This window comes from Bombyx mori, chromosome 4, assembly GCF_030269925.1.
Source record: "Bombyx mori chromosome 4, ASM3026992v2".
Lineage (NCBI taxonomy): Eukaryota > Metazoa > Arthropoda > Insecta > Lepidoptera > Bombycidae > Bombyx > Bombyx mori.
The window spans coordinates 9144059-9167590 of record NC_085110.1 but is presented as its reverse complement, the minus strand read 5'-3'; the positions used below and the strand labels follow the sequence as shown (position 1 = coordinate 9167590).

Genomic DNA, 23532 nt, shown 5'->3' with positions numbered 1-23532 from the left:
CCAATTAACTTAAGAAGGTTACAGGCATAATTCTTGAAATTATGACGCTATAATAAAGAATCTTTCTGCGCAATTAACGCGCACGCTTTTGTTTTTAATATTGATTCATAACCCGCCCCACAGATCTACTTCAGAAACAAATTTTGGTTGCCCTTCCTAAATCATGCATAAATTGGTTGGTAAATTATGCATGCACTCTGGCATGTATCTATATTATTATGCGAATGAATTGGCAATATGATATTGGCATGCACGATCAAAAGTATCGATCCTTAAAGAGCCAGCGTTAATAGCCCTGACAACCAGCCAGAGTATCTAGAGTTGGAAGTGTGCTCTATGTCTGTCAAAAAGAGTGGGGGCGGGAAATCATAGTTGGCACTTTGCAAAAAACTACCAGAAAAACAAACTGCGTTAGCAACAACCTTTTGTTAATTTTTCTTCGTCATTTTTGTTGTAAAAAAGTAGTTTACGCGTGTTTTGGTGATGATGTACCTCGGTTCCTTTACAGGTCTGCCTGGCAGTAAAGGGCAGAAAGGAGACGATGGTTTTACTGGTCGTCAAGGATTCCCAGGTTTTGTTGGCCTACCAGGACCTCGTGGTCAACGTGGAGCTCCAGGGATACCTGGAATAAATGGTCCAAAGGGGCCAAAGGGTAATAAAGGGCTTGCTGGTATGGCAGGACCTCAAGGACCAAAAGGACCTGAAGGACGTTTGAATACACCTGCATATGCCTTAACCGTAGCAGACCGCGGTCCTCGCGGTGAACCAGGTTCGTGTTGACTTATTATATTATTATAATTTCAATGTTATCAAAAACAAAGTGGCTAAAATTATTCAAAATTATTCAGTAGAAAATTTTACTCGTATTGGGGAAAAGTGTTCATTAATAGTGACGTTATTCCAAAAATTCTAACAATTTGCAACAAATTGTAGAACACGAACTTTTTTCAAACTAAAACTTTTCTTATTATTTATTATCCATTTTACCGATCACGATATTATGTAAACAAGAAGATAATTTATTATTGAATATATTAAAGAGATTGATAATTAAAATTTTAACAAATTATTTATTATTATAAAAACTTAGGTTTTATCGGACCACCGGGTTTTCCTGGGGACACTGGTCGACAAGGACCTCACGGAGATTCAGGAATCACTGGATTCAAAGGTGTGCGCGGTGACTTCGGCCAACCCGGAACTCCTGGAAGAAACGGATCCCGTGGAAGGGATGGAGTACCTGGACGGCCCGGAGCTACTCCGGATATTCCGATGGCTTTTCTTTTCGGTGAAAAAGGAGATATGGGTTTAACGTAGGTTTCCTTATCGACAAATTTACCTGAGATCGTTACTGTTTTTTTTGCACTTTTCCACCGCTTCATACATATAAAGTGAGTACCGTCGGTCACCTTGAATAATCAGATCGGAGCCATAGAGAAAATAAATAATAAATTGTAACAATGATAATAAGTACTTCACTTATATTATAACTGAAATTATTACAATGTAAAAGGAAAAACACAGAAAACTTTGAAAATACCGTAGCATCAAAAGTTAGGTACTTGACAACCAGACTACCGTTTTCAAACAAGAAAGTTCTGAAAAATAGTATATTTTAACCCTGTAGGTGTTCTGCCGGGTACTAATAATATTCAAGATATCTATTATTCGGCTCGCTGACCGAGGGAATCGGTAGTCGTGACGCTGGCGGCCGCCGTTCCGGCGTCTGTGGGACGGCAGGATGGATGTAATGTGCTCTGCGTCAACCCTGTCCCGCCGTCTCAATAGCCCCGACTGGGCTCCGGCCCGGTCCGGGGTAGGGCGCCAGTTGTGAGCGGCAGGAGTTTTTAATGAGGTTCAACTCCCACATACCCCACTGCCGCGCGGGTGGGGTATGTGGGAGTGTATCATAAAATTTGAAACCAATTGAAATGTAAATACCTTTTTTTTTTCTCATCGGAAAACCTTGTAGGTTTGAACTTCAAACATTAACAAATAAAAAAGAAATTGTTGGCTTTCTAGCTCATTAATTTATTTTGACAGATATTTGACATACTGTATTATATTTTATTAAAATTTTCAATATACTGTTAAGCATGTAAAGCCAATCCGAATGTTATACACGAATCCAAATACACTCTTTGGATATACATAAATATTAAACTTAACGTAATGTATTTTCAGTGGCGAAGAAGGAGATAAGGGAGAAATTGGCCCACCTGGAGAAACTGGAGAATCACTGATTGATGGCATTTATGCTAAAGGAGAAAAAGGATATCCAGGATACCCTGGCTTCAATGGTAATATTAAATAGGACAGAATGTTAATTATAAAAAAAGAAACATGTGTGCAATTCACACGTGTTAGAACCTTCAAAAATTAAAATACAATTATCCTAAATGTCTAAGTATATGTAAAATTTTGTCATTAGTAAATAATTGTAAATCATCTTTTATAGTATGTGGTAGTGCCCTCTGTGAATCGATATTTTAACGTCACATATAATCCTAAATTGAAATTCACTACAAGAGGTTTCATACGCACGTTAGTATTAAAAAATCTCATAGATGGGGCTGTATTAAAAAATTTCGACACTTCCGTTGCATACCTGCGTGACGTTACATCTGTAAAATTTTTACCCTCATGCGCCTAAAGAAGTTTCACTTCAAAAAGGAGTGTACACTGGGTAGACCATTATAAGCCCGGGTAGCTACACATTAAATAAAGGAATAATTTGTATTGGATTTATAAAAAAATCACAAAAATATTTATTCTTTAAGGTGTACCCGGGAGAAAAGGTATTCGAGGGGATCAGGGTTCAGATGGGTACCCAGGTATGGGAGGTGATATTGGAATACAGGGTACATCACAACAAGGACCAAAGGGCTTCAAAGGATTTAGTGGAGAAAAAGGTAGCATTGGGCCATACGGTGATCCAGGTAGTCCTGGTTACCGGGGACCCTTTGGCAGCGATGGTCAAAAAGGACAAAAAGGTATGCGTGGTGACGGTGGCTACGCAACTTTGCCAGGAGAAAGAGGATCAAACGGAATAAACGGAGAACGAGGCGATAATGGAGAGCCTGGTTATCCTGGGACTCCCGGAAGATCTGGAGTTATAGGTCAGAAAGGCGTAACTGGAGCGCCTGGAGATATAGGACCTGATGGACCACCTGGACCTCGGGTTAGTTAATTTTTAAATAACTGTTTTGAGGCGTTATCTTAAGTGAATCAATTTATTACTAAGTAGTTTGACCTAAATACACAAGCCCCAATTATCATGATTTGTCATCATTGTTTGAGATGATAGCGTCACTCTTTTTTACTACCTCGCCAACCGACAACGGAGCAGGTTTCATGTCTTATAAAAAGTCGAGCATATGTTGCATCTCATAGTGGTGGATAGTCACCGCTCCATTTCAATAGGGTTATGTCAACGTACAGAAACATCGTGGAGGATGCTTCAATAGCAGGATAGTTACAAAATTTATATGATTCTTTAAACGCACTGTGGATGATCCAGTAGTGACTCCAATAGAAGTTTCAAGTAGAAAGATTCAACTCCGGTGGCCGGTGGTACTTTGGTATAAAGGAAATAATGACTTTATCTCGAAAAATTCTCCAGAGAACTCCTCATCGAATACGGTATAAAGTAATAGTGTAAACGAAAATCTCTTCATCGTTTTCAAGCACATATCTCAAGGTGAACGACAAACCCGTTAAATTAAACCTGCACATTATCAGACTAGTGACTAGTGATACTACACAATGAAGCGCCAAACCCTGTCATGTAGGTATAAGTAACCTTCATCTTAGGTGGACGGAAATCCTTGTCCTACAACGTGACTAGGTAATTAATGAATTTGGCGACCTAACTAATGATATTTTATTATTAAGAAAACTCTGTAATCTTATTATATATTGAAACTAAAAAAATATATCATTAACAGGGACGAAAAGGTTTCCCCGGGATAATAATACAAGGTGCACCTGGACTACCTGGACGTCCAGGATCACCTGGTCCGATGGGACCTATTGGTGCACAAGGCTTACAAGGAAGTAACGGCCTACAAGGTTTTACAGGACCTAAAGGAATGAAAGGAAACTCAGGAAGATATGGGCGTCGCGGTGAGCCTGGTGTACCTGGGTCGATAGGGTTCACTGGATTTTCTGGATTAATGGGATTACCTGGAGCCAGTGGAAAGCCAGGAGAGCGAGGTGATAAAGGTGCTCCTGGTTTTAATGGAGAGCCTGGTCAAGATGGTTTAGTAGGGCCTCTAGGACCTAAAGGCTATATAGGTAACCCAGGCTTAACAGGAAAACCAGGTATTCCAGGCTTACCAGGAGGAAAGGGAGAACGTGGAATTTATGGTTATCAAGGACCAAAAGGAGACCGAGGAGATAACGCGGTTTCTGGATCAAAAGGAGAACCCGGTGAACATGGCATAAATGGTTATACAGGGAGAGATGGAATACCCGGACAAAAAGGAGTTAAGGGTCCTCAAGGAATGCCTGGTTTAAGCATACGAGGTCCGCCTGGTACTAAAGGTGATAAAGGAGATACAGGTTTCTCAGGGACACCTGGTTTCCAAGGACCAAGAGGTGCTATAGGTGACAAAGGTTTCCCTGGGCAAACAGGAGAACCAGGTGAAAAAGGTTTGCCGGGTACTGATGGATTCGCAGGTAAAAATGGATTAATTGGTACGAAAGGACAGCAGGGTCTATATGGAGCATCAGGTAGAAAGGGTGACCGTGGCGACAGAGGAATGGATGGTGAGCCTGGACGAATCGGCATTCCGGGATTACCTGGTAATAAAGGTTTTCAAGGACCACAAGGACGTATAGGCCCCACAGGAATCAAGGGTGATCGCGGTGATATTGGTAGAACCATTTATCTACCAGCTACTAAAGGAGACATTGGTGATATTGGGTTCCCCGGCCTTCCTGGTAATCCAGGAGAATATGGAGACCCTGGATATACTGGACATATTGGTAGAAAAGGAGAGCAGGGTGATGTTGGAATCAAAGGAATGGTCGGCAACGAGGGTCTTCCAGGTTTCATTGGAGAAAGAGGTGACCAAGGACCTCGTGGTTTACCTGGTCGAAACGGTGAATTTCCTGAAAGAGGCGAACAAGGTAAAGCAGGAATTGACGGATTACCAGGATGGCCTGGTCCCATGGGTCAAAAAGGAGCTCCAGGAGAATATGGAGTAGATGGTCCTGAAGGCACACCAGGTCAACCGGGATTAACATATGAAGGAGCGAAAGGTGATCGTGGTATGCCTGGTTTTACGGGACGCCGAGGATACCTAGGGATACCAGGACCGCGGGGGATGGAGGGACATCCTGGATTAAAAGGTGAAAAAGGAAATGCAGGTGAAATAGGTTTTGCCATTAGTCCCAAGGGCCAACCTGGATATCCGGGTTTGGCTGGTTACAATGGATTAAAAGGTGAAAAAGGTACAATCGGAGAAACTGGAAGAATTGGAATTTACGGAGAACAAGGCTTAGTCGGGGTCAAAGGAGAGACAGGCGACGAAGGTGAAGCTGGATTCATCGGACCCCCCGGTCTACAAGGAATAGAAGGAGACAAAGGAGATACTCTGCTTCCATCAGATATTTTACCTGGACAACCTGGTGATGTTGGATTGCCAGGATTTGATGGACGGGATGGTGTAGCAGGAATCCCAGGGTCTTTTGGTCGAAATGGTTACCTGGGTGTCAAAGGGCAAAGGGGAGAAATAGGATTACAAGGTCCTCCTGGAGAACCAGGCCCTCAAGGGCTACAAGGTATCAAAGGTAAACGAGGGCTTAAAGGTTTCGTTGGATTGCATGGCAGCGTCGGTCGTCCCGGTCCACCAGCACCTCCACCTCCAATACCCAAATCTAGAGGATTTTATTTCACGGTTCATTCACAAACAAGATTGATACCGAAATGTCCATCTGGAACATCACCGCTTTGGGAAGGCTTTTCGTTAATTCATATAATCGCTAATGGAAAAGCTCACGGTCAAGATCTCGGTAAGTAATTGATGCCTTTTATTTCACTAAAGCTGAAATTTATTTTAATCTTTTTTTTTCCTATATAAAAAAAACATCAATTTTATGTCATAGTTTAAGTCATACTTATTTAGTCAGAACACTGAAGTATCAAACCGAAGTCAGACCCATTCGTTAAGTCATCATGTATATGTTATCCTCCATACTGCACATACACTTTAAATTTGTTGTTATAGTGATAATCACCAGCAAAACTCTTCACCATCTAACTAATTTTGTTAAAAAACAAAATTTCCCAAGGGCGTTCAAAAAAGGAACTTACCATATGGTGTTGTGTTTTTAATACAGGCGCTCCAGGTAGTTGTCTCCGTAAATTCTCCACAATGCCGTATTTGTTTTGCAATCTAAATAATGTTTGCGACTTTGCCCAACGAGAAGACTACAGCTTTTGGCTATCTACTCCAGAACCAATGCCCATGGCAATGACGCCGATTCAAGCCAGAGACGTCGGCACATATATTTCTCGGTAAATATAAAACTTTACGCTTTGTAACGATTCTATAGACTTTTAGCTACGAATATAACGGCTATTGAAATATAATATTATGTACATATATTTTTAACTCAGATGTCAAGTATGCGAAGCTCCAACTAGAACAATCGCTATACACAGTCAGAGCAGTGAGGTGCCGACATGTCCAGATAAATGGAAGGAGTTGTGGGTGGGCTACAGCTTTTTAATGGTAAGTTAAGATGCTTTTCTCGTAGCAACAGCAATGTATATTACACATTTTCCTATTAAATCGTACTGTACGTACATATTACGCTAGGTAATGAGGTACATATTTAATAAACGTTTATTAAAACCTTTTTGTACATGTTTTTTTTGTGTTTAGCATACCGCGGGCGCAGACGCATCAGGACAGAGCCTCATCTCACCTGGTTCATGCTTACGAGAGTTCAGGACACGACCGTTCATTGAATGTAATGGTCTCGGACGTTGTAACTATTTCGCTACTGCTGTCTCATACTGGCTGTCTACAATAAACGACAACTGGATGTTCCAAAAACCCATACAGGAAACATTAAAAACTGATAAAGACTCAAGAGTCAGCAGGTAAAGTATTTATAATATATAGAACTATAAAGCATAAGGAATTTAAAAACGACCTTGAAATATAACGCTCATTCATTCGTAATAGTGGCATCACTGCTTTGGTATTGGTATACGCGCGGTAAGCAGTGACTTAGAGCTACTAACTAATGTCTATCAGCGACAGTGACCATTCACTATCAGGTGTATACATTGGCAATATACATTTATTCTAGAACACTACTTACTGGGCTTGACGACTAATTTTTTACAATTTGTTTGCAGATGTACGGTGTGCATGAGACAATGGGCATCTCAGACGTATAGCACCGCAACGAGAACCGGTGATGTTAGCTTTGTACCCAACGCCCAACGACGACCTTTCCGTGGGCCAAGCCCTACAGGCAGAGTACCACGGTGGCACCGCAGAGGTTATCGTGTCGCCTCGCGGAAGGTACCTTCGTTTAACAAACATTAACTATCTTTGAGATAGAGTAAATTTAATTATTTTTTTCATATTTCATGTAAAACAATGTTCTAATTTATCTATGACACAATACAAGTGTGTTACTGATACCGATTGAAATCACTGCCTTTAAAGTTGAACATGTAAAATTTTATAATGTTATTTTTTACTAAGTACTCGTTGTTTTGACCTAATAAGTATCTGCACCCCATTAATTATAATTTAATTATGTACTTTTACTAAATAACTAATTATAGTTATTCGAATATACCTAATACTGTTAGAAAATATTTTGAAACGGTGTTTGTTTAAAATTACAAAGAACGAAATAGCCAATAAATGTAGTTTAATTATGAACTGCCTTATGGAATAAATAGCCAATGCAAGGCTACTAGCTATTATTCTTTTAAGGACACATTATTGTAAATAATAGTATTTAGCTACTTGTATGAACTTCAATAAATCGAGTTATACAGAATGTTTACTTTCTTTTCCTAAAAACAACTATTGCACCATTAATAGTTTTATTTTAACACATGCCTAATTTTTATCTACACTTATTTGTAATTCATATAAAACTATTCATATTTTTATAAAACTGGTGAATCCCTGTCACGTTTCGCTTCGTCATCGCTAAATGTTTGAAATACTCGTCTGCCTACAAGGGCAATAAAAAAAAAAAAAAAAAAAAAAAACCTCTTTCCTATAAACGGCTCGCTGCTTACGTTGATGTTATAATAAAAATTACCTCAAGCACTGATGACGAATGTACGGAGTACTAACTCCAGGGAGCAAACGGTCTTCGAGTCCATACAACTACATCCACTTTTAAGTATCTATATGATATGGTTAACCATGAAATAAATTCGAAACTCCAAAAATTTGCAAAAAATGCAAAGTCCGAGCAGTACTGGCCTTAGAGTAGGGCGCGGTTGGGCGACCGCCCATGGTGCGACACATACAGTACCGTTACCAGACCAGACCGGATAGCAAATTTTTAATAAATTGCTATTTCTATTAACCAATGGTTATTACTTTACATCTGTTGTCTGTATTTATGGGTTAGAATTTCAGTTAGAGGTCGCCGTAGAAATCTCTACCCAAGATGCTTAGTACTATAAGCGACACGAAGTCCGGGATTAATGTTAATAAAAGTAAAACTGCGTTATTGATACATATTTTTATGAATGTCGCTGGCCACACATCAAACCAGTCGATTTAGTAATAATAATCACATTTTATATTATTTCACCAAATTATGTTACCTAAATGATTCATAATGATAATAATGTAAAGGTAAAGGTAAAATATTTAATCAATATCTCAACTATTCCGTTAAAAAAATCAGTGAAACTGTAACAGAGCCAACAAAAAGTGTATTTTATCGCTTAGTTCTGCCGAATTCTTACACACGTATAAAAAAAGAAAGCGAAATCATTTGAATTATATAATTTTTGTTTCTCCTACCTAATTGTTGGTAGCCTAAGCGGTTATTCGAACTACGCGCGGACTGGTAGGTGAGCTCACGGGCTCACCTGAGAAAAATGCTAACACTACCCCTAACAAGAGCAGCACTGAGAAGATCCGGCGAGAAACTCAGTGGGTTGTGTCTATGGGATTATTTGACTGACTCGGTGGTATAGTTGCACCGAGGGTCTGCAGGACTGTTGCGCCGAAGGTCGTGGATCCGATTCCCACAGTGGGCAAACATTCGAGTGATGAACACGTTTGTATGTTCTTTGTCTGGGTGTTTATTATCTATATATGTATATTTTTCAACATACAGTGGTGGTAATTTAATTAAAAACACTTCCTATGATTAAAGAAAGTACAACTTCAACGTAACGTAACGTTCGTAAAAATATACACATTCAATATAGCCACTCAAATAAAAAACTTATTAAATGTATAAAATATAAAACATATCTTACTTATGAGTCTTCCACAAGTATGTAAGAGTCACAGAAATAAATCAATCTTGATAATATTTCTGTGATAGAAGTTTATTTTCTGTTTTCTGGCCGCTCGGACACCTAATTAGAAACGTTTTAAAGAAGCATCCCTAGCTCGTTCTTTTTTTGAAAGTGGATTGGCTTTTTTTCTTTCTTGGCTTTATCTATTATTTTGGCGGCCATTCAAAATTTAATCTGAATTTTATTTTGTTCAAATATGGACAACAATAAAAGTTGTGACGCGTTAACTAGGCTAATAATTTAACATAACAACAACCCTAAACACACGGCCAGTAAAATGTTTCCTTAGCGAACAGCGTATATCCATTTTAGACTAGCCACAGAATTTATGAGGTTAGTCCATCGTGTTGGAGATCGTCCGGAAATCTTTTGCCCTCGACTTTCCCTTGTTTTTTTATTTTTTTTTTATTTTTTATTGCCTAGATGTGTGGACGAGCTCGCAGCCCACTTGATGTTAAGTGGTTACTGGAACCCATAGACATCTACAACGTAAATGCGCCACACACCTTGAGATATAAGTTCTAAGGTCTCAGTGTAGTTACAACGGCTGCCCCACCCTTCAAACCGAAACGCATTACTGCTTCACGGCAGAAATAGGCGGGGCGGTGGTACCTACCCGTGCGGACTCACAAGAGGTCCTACCACCAGTAAAAAACCACCAACCGCTCAATGGAATCCTCATTACGAGGGATGTGCCCGAAGAACTTGAGAATACGTATTTGGATTGCTGACGATAGTCTCTCCTTGATGTTGAGGTCTTTCAGGATCGAATCTTTGGTACGGTACGCGGTCCACGGAATTCTGACTTTTTTTTCCTACCTTAGCTGATGGTCTAGAGTCTAGAGACACCATGTCAGATTCACCGGGCTAGTAGGAGAACTCATGGGGCTCAAACCTGACGATGTTGTTAATACAAACCCTAATAAGAGCCGTGCTTCGCAGAATCTACCACCGGTTCGGAAACGCAACCCACTGAGAAAATACGGCGAGAAACTCAGTGGGCTGTGTCTGTGGGTTAATTTACTCGCCGAGCCCTTCGTCAGATAGGTAGTTTTCCAATTACAGAGCATAATGCGACTCACTGACGCACAATGCCGAATTATGCTGAAGCTTAATTGGAACGTGAATTAGTTTTCAAATGCATCAGCAGAGTGCGCTAAGTTAGCACAGTTTTAATTAACATTGATTATTTCTAAGAAACTACGACGAAATGAAAGCCTTACAATTTTTTTCAACATTCAATAATATTACTAACGATAATATAAACAAAATTTCGATCAATGCCAACTTAAAGAAAAAACACTTGTCAATTTTCTGTCACTGAGTCGGTATCGATTGCGGGTATCACGCGAGAGCAGTACTTTTGAGAGTGGTCGATTGTGCGAAGCGTTGCAGTAGTGGGTACATTCAACGTTGAGCATTATGCCGCATAATGCGCTCTTGTGCTGTAATTGGAAAACCACTCTTATTTCTAAGGGACAATTTACTTCGCTTGCAAATCATTGGATAGAGGCGTCCTAGTATGAACGCGGCTCGGTCGCGTACAGTCTTTATGTGGGGGCGGAATGGCCTCCCTTTGTCGAAGGTGACGCCTAAGTATTTGACCTTCGGGGCCCACGGTATGGGTTAGTCGTACATGATAATGGGCGAATAGCGGAGGTGTTTACGCGCCTATTCGAAAGTGGGATGCTCGAAGTGGTCGGAATTCTAAGGAGACGTCTCAAACACCACATTTCCAGTGCGTCAAGCTTACGTAACACCAGTCAAAACGAACTAATAAGTGCATTTATGAAGGATTTGTTGAAGCATGAAATTCAATTCCCCTAGAAAAATGTATGAAATTTATTGGATCAATGCCACGTCGTTGCAGTGCTGTTATCTATACATATAAATAAAATTAGTGTCTGTTTGTAGTATTGAAATAACCGCTTTTTACTACATGCATAATATGAATAATAATATATATACGGTACATACACCAAAATATATTTTTTTACAATTTTTGTCTGTCTGTCTGTTTGTTCCGGCTAATCTCTAGAACGGTTGGACCGATTTTGATGATACTTTCACTAATAGATAGCTGATGATATAAGGAGTAACTTAGGCTACTTTTTTTAGAATATCTTCGCCCCGCGGCGTCACCCGCAGTTATTGTCGTACCACGCGCAACATGGCGGGCTTCGCCTATCAATAATAAAATGTTTCCGAAGCGAAGCGAGGGCGGGTCGCTAGTTGAAAATAAGGAATACGCCACTAAATAATAATTATAACTATTGGTAGACTGTGGATAGTACCAATTTCGTAAATAACAATACTAATTACTAATACTTAAAAAAATATTGTTTTTTATACTTTTATTTATTGATTTCTTTATTTATTTATAGCTTCTTATACTAGAAAGTATAAAGGCGGACTTAATGCCATAGGCATTCTCTAACAGTCTACCTTAGGGAAGTGCAGAGATGAACCTTGGTAGGTGTAGTATGAAGGTGATATTACCTAAACATATGTTTATATATAACATACCTACATAATATTTATAGATACAAATACTTGTACTTAAATAAATACGTTTACATAAATATATACATATACATATCATAAATATATACATATATAAACAAATACTATCAATTAGATGTAGATCTACTTTTGTGTTGTTGTTTGCGGTAGGCAGCGGCTTGGCTCTGCCCCTGGCATTGCTGAAGTCCATGGGCGACGGTAACCACTCACCATCAGGTGGGCCGTATGCTCGTCTGCCTACAAGGGCAATAAAAAAAAAATATATTGTTGGTTGACCATTATTGTTCATACCTTAAAACTCATTTAAATGTTTGTCGGTAATGAAATATTGAAACTGCACTTGTGTAGTGGGATTTATATTGTTTTTCTAACACCGGTCACTCACATGCGCACGAATATGCAAACCCACAAGTGTAGGACGACACTTGCGAATGATTATGCAAAGTTTTCGCTGCATTCGTGGTTTTCCAAGCTGTGTCGGTTTTTTAACAGACATCAAAGCGTGCGAACCTCGAACCTTCGCGTAGTCTCCCACACATTCGCTTGCCCAGTTGTGCCGACGATTGCGAAGGTAACGGACGTATCGCCATTTTCATAGTTCGTGACGTCTACTGTGTAGCGTATCTTCATCAAAAGAAATCCCATAAAAACAGCATGGCTGTTAATGATGTCTGGGAAAGAATTAAAAACTCTTTCTCTTCAATGTTCTATTGACGAATTAAAAAGGAGGAGAAATTCGTGAGACATTCGTAAACAAGTGTAGGAGGAAGCGCAAACGGGTTCGCAAATTGAGTATGCGAACCCATTTGCACAGCCGCTAGGTTTGCGAATGAATGTTTGACGGCCCTTCACATGCGCGCAAACATTCGTACAATGTACGAATATTTGCGCGCATGTCAGTGGCCGGCATAATAAACGATAAATCGTTGAACATATTGTTGTCCTATTTATTGTTTAATTTCAAAATAAAAACGAATACGGTGAAGTATCTTACATAATGTCAAAGATCGTTGGTAGTGTTTCTAATTATATGACCACCACTGTATGTAACTATGTTTATCGGTGTCTGTTTTCTTTTTAGATCAGATAATAAAACTAAAGGTTAAGGAAATTAATAAGAAATGCTCAATATTTAAAGTAAAAGTTATTTATTCTATTGTCCTGGCTACAGAATCTAAGTGCTTCAACTTATGATCATCTAGATTGGGCATAACCTCATATGAGCATAAGGTAACACCATGCCTATGACTAGGTGTCCATTCTCCTTTTAATCCAATGTAATAAATTTTTGTTGTTTCTGCCCCAAAGTTCTTTGGAAAGTGCATTGTTAGATGTGATACTGAAGAAAATGTAACAATCCTGAAATCAAATTGAAACAACAGACTAAATAAACTATATGGCAAACTGGATGACCGCAGAAGTTGTGATGGTCCGAAACATAGATGGTTAGATGGTGTAGAGCAAGTAATTAAGAATTAATTAAATTGTTAAGAACTGGAAGGAGAAAGTCATGAATAGAGGAGTCTGGAGATATACCGTAGGCTGCAACGTTAAAGATGATGATGATGTAAATTTTGCAATAAAAATAAAAAATAAAATATTCAGAAATGGCTATAACGTTTACGTAGCACTGCCACGGTTTTTCATGCTTTGATTACCACAGGTTAATGTCGTATGTCCTGCTATGAAGCCAAAAAATTGCTGTTCAGTGACAATTATTGCAGAAAAAATCTTCAAAGGACTTCTTTGGAGCATGTCTATAAGATTTAGTTCAGAGTGCATGAGAGTGAATTATTGGTCCATTTTTAGTCGATAATGGTAAATTACTAGTACTAGGTGCTAGTGTCACTAGTAACATAACCAGATGGTTACAATACTTTCAAACTGTCATAGTGTTGATCAAAATTAATTAATTAACCCGCTGTCGTATGAATGAACTTCCTGAAGTTGTAGCTCACTAGCTCCAATGGTATGGTGGACCATTCAGCACCATTTAGCGATGTCACTCTAATAGAGTGCAGTGCTGTAGCGATAGGGGTAAAATTTCTTCTCTCATTAAATTACTTCACTGTATGATATATACAGATGTATTAATTAACTGCTCTTGTTTTAAAACTTTAAATTGATGCTACAAAATTTCAAAACTAAGGTACGTAGCACGAATCATTTGTTTTTAATTTATTTTTTCTAATCATCCAATTCAGCTCAGCTCAGCAACTAAATTTTTAGTGCAGAATCTTTTCAAACTAAGAACAAGAATATACAAAATATCCTTGGATAGCATTGATGTGTATTATAACCACGGAATAGATAAATAAGGTTGGAATGGTAATGTAGGCGGGGCAAGCGTGCCACACTTATGTTTCTACAATCATAACTCGACCGATTCTTTCATTCACCGCGTTTAGTGCGCTTCGGACTACTTTGGCGAACAGATCTCCGCTTTATAGTGCCGTGTTGTGCAATTATAACTTGTAAAACAAAAAATCAGACCTCAAGTATAGAGCGAGGAGGCATATCTTTCGATCGGTAAGTCGAAATTACCATTTAATTACAATATTATTTGTCTAAAACATAAAAATATACGGAGCATTATGAAATTCCAAACATTAACAATATTATTGCAGCAAGTTATAAATGAGTCGTCTATTATCAAAGCCGGCAATCTGACTTTTGGACAATGATTGGTAAATCAGAAAAACGAATTATTGACTTTGTATTCCATTGGAAGTCACAAAACTCTTCGGAACGACATCTTAGATAAATAACAGGTTAACTATTAACCTTTATTTGATGCAGGTTTTGAACCGTATTCTTTGAAGGAGACGATTATATTCAAATCAATCTGAATTGACATATCAATAATTTTTTTTTATCCAAATGCACAGATTGCCACCTTTGATAATAGACGACTCAAATAGCATACATTGCGCGATGTGTACTCGCCCAATGAACGCAATGACCAAGTCAGCTTCCAATGTACTACATGCATTGCGTTCTCTACACTTCAATCTTTGAAATTTCGGCCTTTGCCCTGATTGGCCGTGGTGCAGTTTACCGATAGTGAGGTGACCATGTGGTGAAATAAAATCATCGACAGAATTCTCGACTATATTTACATTTGACGTGGATAATTTTTGCATTATTTTATATTTAATTAATTATACCTTGTATATTCTTAGTGAGCCGTATTTTGAGTAAAATAAATGTGTATTATTATTATTGAATTATTATCATTGAATTAATGTGAAGGTATAATATAAAGGGACATGTAGACCTCTCATTTACGGGTATTTACTATATTGTCTAAGATGTATTAAAATCTAAGTAAAATGCTATTTGACTTATGCAGTAAATTAAAAATTTTAGGTTTCCTAAAGAACCTAACGCCAGGGAACAATGTATTGTCTTGACAGGTAGAGGAAACTGGAGACAAAGACGAGTACTATTTGCTCTAAACATTTTACTGAAAATGATTTTACCATAAAAAAAAATCAGAATACACTTAGTTTTGAAAAATTCATTCGCAATTAATAGCAAGCGCCAACTGCTTAACAAATACGTTTTATTTCAGGGACAGTGACTATTTGTAATTAATAAAAGTAAAATAGTTTTTTTTTTCAATATTTATTTCATGTTTCATTTTCTCCATTCATTCATCAGATAATTTATCGATAAAGAATATCGATTTTATCAAGCACTAGCGTGTATGAACATTTTTATTGCCTTTTTGCGTGTGTGAGTGTGTATGCCTACGGGTGTTTTGTGTTAGTTTGCGAATGAATATCTGTCCTGAGATTTATGTGTGGGTGTTTTTGTTGTGTGCGAAATACTTGTAATCATAGTATGTGTATGTGTAGAAAATAAAATAGTGGGGATGAAGCGGCGACACTGGTTCTAATACAAAACTAGAGCAAAGGCCTTTCCAACCTTATTTATCTATTCCGTGATTATAACTATAATACAAAACAAATTTAATGCCCCTAATAGATTTTTTCAAGCATGATATTCCATTTTGTATATTTTATGCCCTTATTACCATCAACAACAGGGTTGATAGGACTTCTTGAAGGAAATAGAAAGCCAACTAAGTTTTGGCCTTATATATATTTTATTTTTCTTAAATTTTCTATATATATATTTTTTTTTTTATTGCTTAGATGGGTCGACGAGCTCACAGCCCACCTGGTGTTAAGTGGTTACTGGAGCCCATAGACATCCACAACGTAAATGCGCCACCCACCTTGAGATATAAGTTCTAAGGTCTCAAGTATAGTTACAACAGCTGCCCCACCCTTTAAACCGAAACGCATTACTGCTTCACGGCAGAAATAGACAGGGTGGTGCTACCTACCCGCGCAGACTCACAAGAGGTCCTACCATCAGTAATTACGCAAATTATAATTTTGCAGGTTTGATGATTACATGATGTTATTCCTTCACCGTGGAAGCCAATTGTGAACATTTGTTGAGTACGTATTTCATTAGAAAAATTGGTATCCCCTGAGATTCGAACACTGGTGCATCGCTCAACATGAATGCACCGGACGTCTTATCCGTTAGGCCGCGACGACTTCAAATTATGTATTCTGTATTTATCTACTTAATTATAAATAACATCAAGAATAATGCTTGAGTAAATAATGCGTATATCCACATCACTTCATAAACAGATAATATTTTTACAACAAACTATTGGCTAGGTCCTAATTGTTTTAAGTTTTATGTTTCACACTTACTTTGGACAGTATTCAAGTATTCCATCTGTATCCTTTTGTAGCTCAAATACTTGATCAGGTTCAATCATAACATCATCAAAAGTCATATTTGGCCTGTTTTTAAACCTAAAAATCCAATTATGCAATATATTAGAAATATCAACTTATGTATTTTTAAATAGATACAAATAAATTTTGGCATCAATGGTAATTAATAATAATGCTATTTTCTATTCCTTTAGATTTAATATTTTGAGAGACATATGCTCGTTCTGCCTACAAGGGTAATAAAAAAAACTCCTGATTTAATTATATTTCTATGCGCTTACAATCTTAATTTTGATGGATGTGAATCTGTATCTTCTGATGCAACCTTTATTCCTTTAAGTTTTATATTTCCAGTGAATGGTATATTAAACAACAGTTCTTCATCAGCATCACTTTCAACAAACTGGAAAATATCACTATCAATCAATAAAGTCATGTTATTAAAAAAAAAACAATATGTGCATTTTTACTTGCTTTGCTTCTATCCAATCTTTTGTCCCAAGGTTTAAAAACACTTTTACCCGAACCCTCAAGGGATTCGTTCAAACATTCCAAGTGGTCCAAATCAATCTTTTCATGAAGATTGTATTGTATACCAATATCTTCAACACTACCGTGATCATGGTCATGGTTACAATGATGATGAGACATTTTAGTAAGAATTTCTTAAGTAAACTTTAGGATGTTAAATTTTACGATTATCCCAAAATACCATCGACAGCTGTGTGTTTTATGTTTTACTTGTTTTGAACTTATATAAATTACACCACAATTTGGCGATTTTTTATTTTTGAAACAATAAGTAGGCGCCGTATATACACATATTAAATTCTTTTTTTAGGGGATTTTATGGACCTAAAGGTCTTAATTACCGGGTCATAATTTATGACCCGGTATTTAAGACCTTTAGGTCAAGTATTATTTTAATTTATATTCTTATTTTTATAAAAAAATATAATATGGAGTGAAATGAAATGAAGATGATTAATTTGAGACACTAATCAACTGGGATGAAATTAAATGAAATGAAATAAGATGAGATGGAATGAAATATAATCTCAGTAAAATGGTGGTCATTTACTGAGATTTTTTCAGTGGACTTTTTGGAGGATCCCGAGAAGTTACGTCCAGCGGCTTTGTTTCATTTTCTCACATTTGTGCACTTTGACAAATATTAAACAGTTAACTTCTTCCTATTCGTACACTCTTGACAGAGTGGTCGTGGTCATGCATCAGTCGGATCCGGCGATACCCATGCTCTCGCGATGCGACGCCATGTGGCACGATGTTTCGCAGAGTGAGAGCAATCATTTATGTTTGTGTGAGTCACAGTTTTTATGAGGTCGGTCCATCGTGTTGGAGATCGTCCGCGAGATCTTTTGCCCTCGACTTTTCCTTGCATCACCAACCGCTCAATAGAGTCCTCATTTCGAGGGATGTGCCCGAAGAACTTGAGGATTCGTATTTGGACTGTTGACGATAGTCTCTCCTTGATGTTGAGCTCTTTCAGGATCGAAATGTTGGTACGGTGCGCGGTCCACGGAATTCTGAGACGTCTCCAACACCACATTTCCAGTGCGTCAATCTTACGACGGTCTTGCATCCTCAGCGTCCACGTCTCAACCCCATACAGAAATATTGGAAAGACCAGGCATCTCATTAACCGAACTTTTGTGTTTTTGGTTATACTACGGTCTCTCCAAATCTTTGTTAGCCTCTCAACTGAGGATCTTGTCACGGCGCAACGTCTTCGGATCTCATCTTCGCAGCCTCCAGCGTTGGTGAGAGTGGAACCTAGATATACATAGCTATTTAGTGCCTCGCATCCCGCTATATGTTGGACTTCCGGTTGGTTGATGTTAGCCCGATCTACGATCATCATTTTGGTCTTATCACGATTGATCGCAAGTCCAAAATCCAACGCTGTGGTCTCCAACCGGCGAAGCAGCACCTCGATTTCGTCTCTGGTTGACGCCAAGAGGGTAGTATCATCGGCGTATCTCAAGTTTGATATTTTCCGACCACCAACGGATATTCCTTTATCCCAATCTTCAAGAACTATCCGCATTATATACTCTGTGTATATATTAAATAAAAGAGGAGATAGTATGCAGCCCTGCCCAACGGCTGCCTGTGTGCTGAAGCGTTCGGAGTCAATACTGTCAACACGAACAGCGGCCGTGCCATCTTCCTACAGACGTCTGATGGTGTGTACAAGATGTTGCGGTACACCCATTTCCGTCAGTACCAACCACAGCTTCCACTACTTGACGGTATCAAAAGCCTTTCGGAAATCCACGAAGCAGTTAACAAACCACCGTTATTACACATTTAAACCTGAAGAAACACTAAATAGACAAAATAAAACAAATCACACAACTTCACTCATCGCGCTCCCGCCAAAAAGTCTTATTACATTCTTTCGAAATACAAAGATATCTAATATTACGTCTACCGTCTAGTAACTAGTACCTACTTGATATGTTATTACACAATAATATGGTTAATTTTTTTATTAAAAAAATATATTTAATTAATGTTTACATAGTTTAGAAGGTTTTCCTATTGAGTTTTTATGAGCCTTCTTTGAAATGTGACAAACTTCTCATGTAAATTTTCAATATTTAGTTACATTTTACTCTAAAGGTATTAGGATAAAATTTATGAAATTACCGATTCGTTTATTTTGAAATAAGAGCAGGTGTATGTAATTCAGAACTGCTCATTTGGAAAATTCCAGACTAACCGGTCGTCCATTAATTACAATTTCATCCTCAAAAAATCGATTTTAATAAATGAAAAGGACATATTCATTGTTGTCCATAATAATATTTTCAGGTGGTCTACTCGCTCTACCAATTGCATGGGTTTCGGAATAAAGTATTTTTATGTTGTATTAAACCAAAAAGTCAAAAAAGAACCGTAAATGACAGTATCACAAAACAAGTTACAAAACGCCAAATGGGGTGACACTGCTGATTACATTCTCTTTGATAATAAAAAAATGTCATTTAAAAAATAAAATTAAAGAGGCACTCAAACAGTGGTTTCTAAAATTTCTTAAGCCAATAAGTATAGATTTGTATTTCGTTTTGTTTCTGTTCATTACAAAATTGAAAACATTCGGCCGCCTAAAAATAAATATTCCGTAGTAAAGAGGAATAACCATTGCGAAAGCAACGATCTTCACCCATTTATCTACTAAATTCGGTTAGAAAAGATATCAGTATGTCAAACAATATGTTTTACCTAAACGCGATGTTACTCGTTTGTACTTTATTATTTACACTAACTCATATCAATGCTGATAGTGATGAAGGCAGCATTAGTAAAATTGGTACAAGTGTCGGGCATACAATGAATATCTATTACTGGTAAGTTATGGGTATGTAACATACCATTTAAGATAGGAAAGCATACCAAATAATTTACTAAAATTTTCAGTTATTCTTGTGGCTACAAAAAGGTATTTGAAGACTATGCAGGAATTATACAACAAAAATACCCAGAGATTTCTGTCATTGGAGCTAACTATGACCCACCTGGTTTTAACATGTATCTATCACGAATTATTGTAAGTATTAATGGATATATTACCTTATTTTCTTCTTTGTTTTCACTACACTGTGAACACTCTGCAATCATTGCGCCTGGCATCTTGATCTGCCCATCAGCGATTGTCAATTATACAGCTTGCCCCTTCAGCTTGTCTACTCTTAGAGTTATTTCGTTTTTTTGTCAAATAACTTATTTCTAAAAAACCTTCTGAAAACCCATCTATTTTAATTTTATTATTGTATATTATTATATTAGTGAGTGAACTCACCCAACTGTGTTAAGTCTACATAACTGTGATGATTTTTTTTTCCCTATCTATTCGTTGGTAGCCTAAGAGGCTATTACAGCTACACCTGGTTAGGTGAGCTCACTGGCTCAATAGAATTTGCTAACACTAGCCCTAGCAAGGTTAGTGCTTAAAATCTACCACCGGAATGGAATTGTGACCCACTGTGAAGATCCGGCAAGAGACTGAGTGAGCTGTGTCTATGGGTTAGTTCGCTGGTGCTTGAGAGGCCTAAAAGCACTGAGAGTGTATCCGAGGGATCCAACAAGACATGTCTTGGACAACGGTGGCTTTATGTTGCCCTGTCGCAGTCGGATAAGTGGCTGTGATGTCTACATCACAATATGTAAGCTACAACCCACCATCAGACATGGGGTCGACTCAATTATATTGTATTGGGTGTCTCACCCCTCAAATCTGAATCCATGCTGACATAACTGCTTCTTGGCCCAAAAAGCTAGATTGTATTATAGGCCACTACTGCCCACTATAAAATTTAGCCTGAATATAAAGTGATAAATCAACTGCACATATAAATTTGTAATTTGGTTGTTTGGGCAAGAAAACTGATTACAAAAATATTATAAGCTGTATTACAGATTTAATGAAACAAGATGAAATGTAGACTGTTATTAATAATTATTTTTCAGGGTTTTGGCAAAATGTTGGTCATCATGTGTATACTCAGCGGTGTGAATATTTTTGCTTGGTTGAACAAACCACAACCTGCTTGGTGGAGTTGGTGCCTTGAAAACAAGCTGTATGCATGCATGATGATGTTCTTTTTAGCAAATATGATTGAAGGACAGCTAATATCCTCTGGAGCTTTTGAGATATCTCTTAACAACATTCCACTTTGGTCCAAAATAGAGACTGGAAGAATCCCGCAACCATCTGAATTGTTTCAAATAATAGATAATACCCTGCAGTTTTCTAAAATGGACCTCCCAAAAAACCTTTTTGTACAATCCTAAAAATATAATTACAGGATATGTATTTAAGATGATTAAGTTTTAATATAATTATAAATATAATGTACACATGGAATTATTATTGTTTGTACAAGTTTCCTATAATTTTGAAATTGGGGTGCATGGTTAGATTTAGCAAAATTTCTAGAAGTAAATTAAATATATATTTACAGCTGTATCTAATAGAAAGTTTAGGGATTAAAATCTGAGCCTACATATTGTTTACTACATTGACTGTTGATGTTATAATTTGTCTGCTCCATACTCTAAAATCTAACTATATTGAGTAATTGAGATTGTATTTTGTATATGCAACAACAATTGCTATTAAAAACAAATCTAGTATAAAAACAGAACCACAATGAGTTGAAAAATGTCGTAGTAATAGTGCATGGTGGGGGCATTTTGATTTCTCCCAGCTACATTAACTTGGTAACGCCACAAATCACGTCTACATCCTTTTTTCGTAAACCCCAACCAGATTGTAAAATGTTTTTTCACTTTAATTTTCGCTATATTTAATAATACATATATACATTTTAAAAGAAGCAAACCTTTACTAGTTGTAATTTCAAGATTTATTTAAAGCAGTATTTATAACATGAATTCATGGTAGGTATATTTATTTGTTCTACGACACATCTAGTCAACGGTTCAGTTATATTAGTCATGTATACATATTCAATATAGAAGTAAACCTAACTGAAGTATATTGTATTATTGACAAAACACGGATGTATTTATTCCCTGGAGTCTTTGTCTTTTACAAGTTTTATTATATGCCCAGTTTCAATCTTTGGCCTTCAATATCTACGAAATTATTCCATGATCCTGATACCACAGAAATCTAAATAAGAAAATTAAATTAGGTACTGTCTATATTTTCTCACACCAAACGGCTACACAACTACGCACGACAATCATAATCTTATCTTTTTCACTCGACACGGCGACGTTGAAGACATGCTGTCCTACATCCACTTGAAAATTAAATCGTTACCGTGTTATCGTGATCTATTGTTAAATCGTTCTGACTATTTTACTCGAAGTCCGGGTTCGATTTACTGCCCGAAATCATTTTGTACTAAAAATATTTGGCATATGTATATTCATAACCGACAATAATGTTAATTTTCATATACAACGTATCTAAATGTCACACATTATAAATCTACGGGAAAATCAGTAAAATGTTTACTTGAATTGACCAACAATTAAGGCTATGAAAATAATTACCATTCATGAGAGGAATCGTGATTATAGTAATTTGAAGTATTTTAAAGGTCTTTGAGAAACCTTGACAAAATTGATTAAGGAATTAACTCATAAATTTCGATATTTTTCCCTGATAGCCTAATAGCTTAAGAGACTATTGCTGCTATAGGTACTCGGGTAGGTGAGCTTCTGAAAGAATTGCTAAACACAAGCCCTAGTAAGAATAGTGCTTCGCTGAATCTACCACCCGATCGGAATCGCGGAAACCCACTGAGAAGATCCGGCGAGAAACTCAGTAGGTATGTATACGGGTTACTTCGCTCGTCGAACTTTTCATCGTAATTCATCATCATTAATCGCGTAATTCTATATGGAAGGTGATCGGTGCTTGAAGATCCTAAAAGCACCGAGATTAGATCCGGGGCTTGACATGTTTCGGCCGACGGCGAGTTTGAATTACCCTGTCGCCTGGGTCAGATATGTAATTAGCGACGGCTACGATTATCATGATTCGCCGCTTTATCTATTGTCTAATAGCGTTCTGACGCTACTTTAGACTACTACTAGCTGTACCCGTCCGCTTCGCTGGGCATTAAAAATTAACATTATTATTTCTCGCCCCCACAAAGATTCTCATCATTAACGCCCCCGCAACTGGCGTAGGGAGTCCAACACTCATATAAA

The 23532-nt window shown here is 37.5% G+C and overlaps 3 protein-coding genes across 3 annotated transcripts in view; 2 read left to right on the top strand and 1 right to left on the bottom strand.

Annotated features, from left to right (window-relative positions):
• Positions 1-8034, top strand: part of LOC101736620 (collagen alpha-1(IV) chain) — a 29806-nt gene extending 21772 nt beyond the window's left edge. The window contains exons 7-15 of the mRNA XM_038010612.2: positions 509-769; positions 1091-1313; positions 2185-2300; positions 2781-3181; positions 3948-6018; positions 6346-6523; positions 6626-6740; positions 6894-7114; positions 7376-8034. Coding sequence (XP_037866540.1) covers positions 509-769; positions 1091-1313; positions 2185-2300; positions 2781-3181; positions 3948-6018; positions 6346-6523; positions 6626-6740; positions 6894-7114; positions 7376-7568 — 3779 coding nt within the window. The 3' untranslated portion in view covers positions 7569-8034. The remainder of the gene's footprint in view (positions 1-508; positions 770-1090; positions 1314-2184; positions 2301-2780; positions 3182-3947; positions 6019-6345; positions 6524-6625; positions 6741-6893; positions 7115-7375) is intronic.
• A 5149-nt stretch (positions 8035-13183) lies between these two features.
• LOC692914 (thioredoxin family Trp26) lies at positions 13184-17668 on the bottom strand (the record flags this gene model as incomplete). Its single annotated transcript, NM_001046757.1, is given in 4 exon segments — positions 13184-13411; positions 16792-16896; positions 17100-17221; positions 17293-17668. Coding segments are annotated over 4 exon segments (615 nt in total). The 3' UTR covers positions 13184-13200.
• Positions 17669-18948: 1280 nt separating this feature from the next.
• Positions 18949-21702, top strand: LOC101739341 (thioredoxin reductase-like selenoprotein T homolog CG3887). Its single transcript, XM_004921481.5, has 3 exons — positions 18949-20192; positions 20263-20392; positions 21313-21702. The coding sequence occupies exons 1-3, from the start codon at positions 20047-20049 to the stop codon at positions 21634-21636; spliced, it is 600 nt and encodes a 199-aa protein (XP_004921538.3). The 5' UTR covers positions 18949-20046; the 3' UTR covers positions 21637-21702.
• Positions 21703-23532: the final 1830 nt, after the last annotated feature.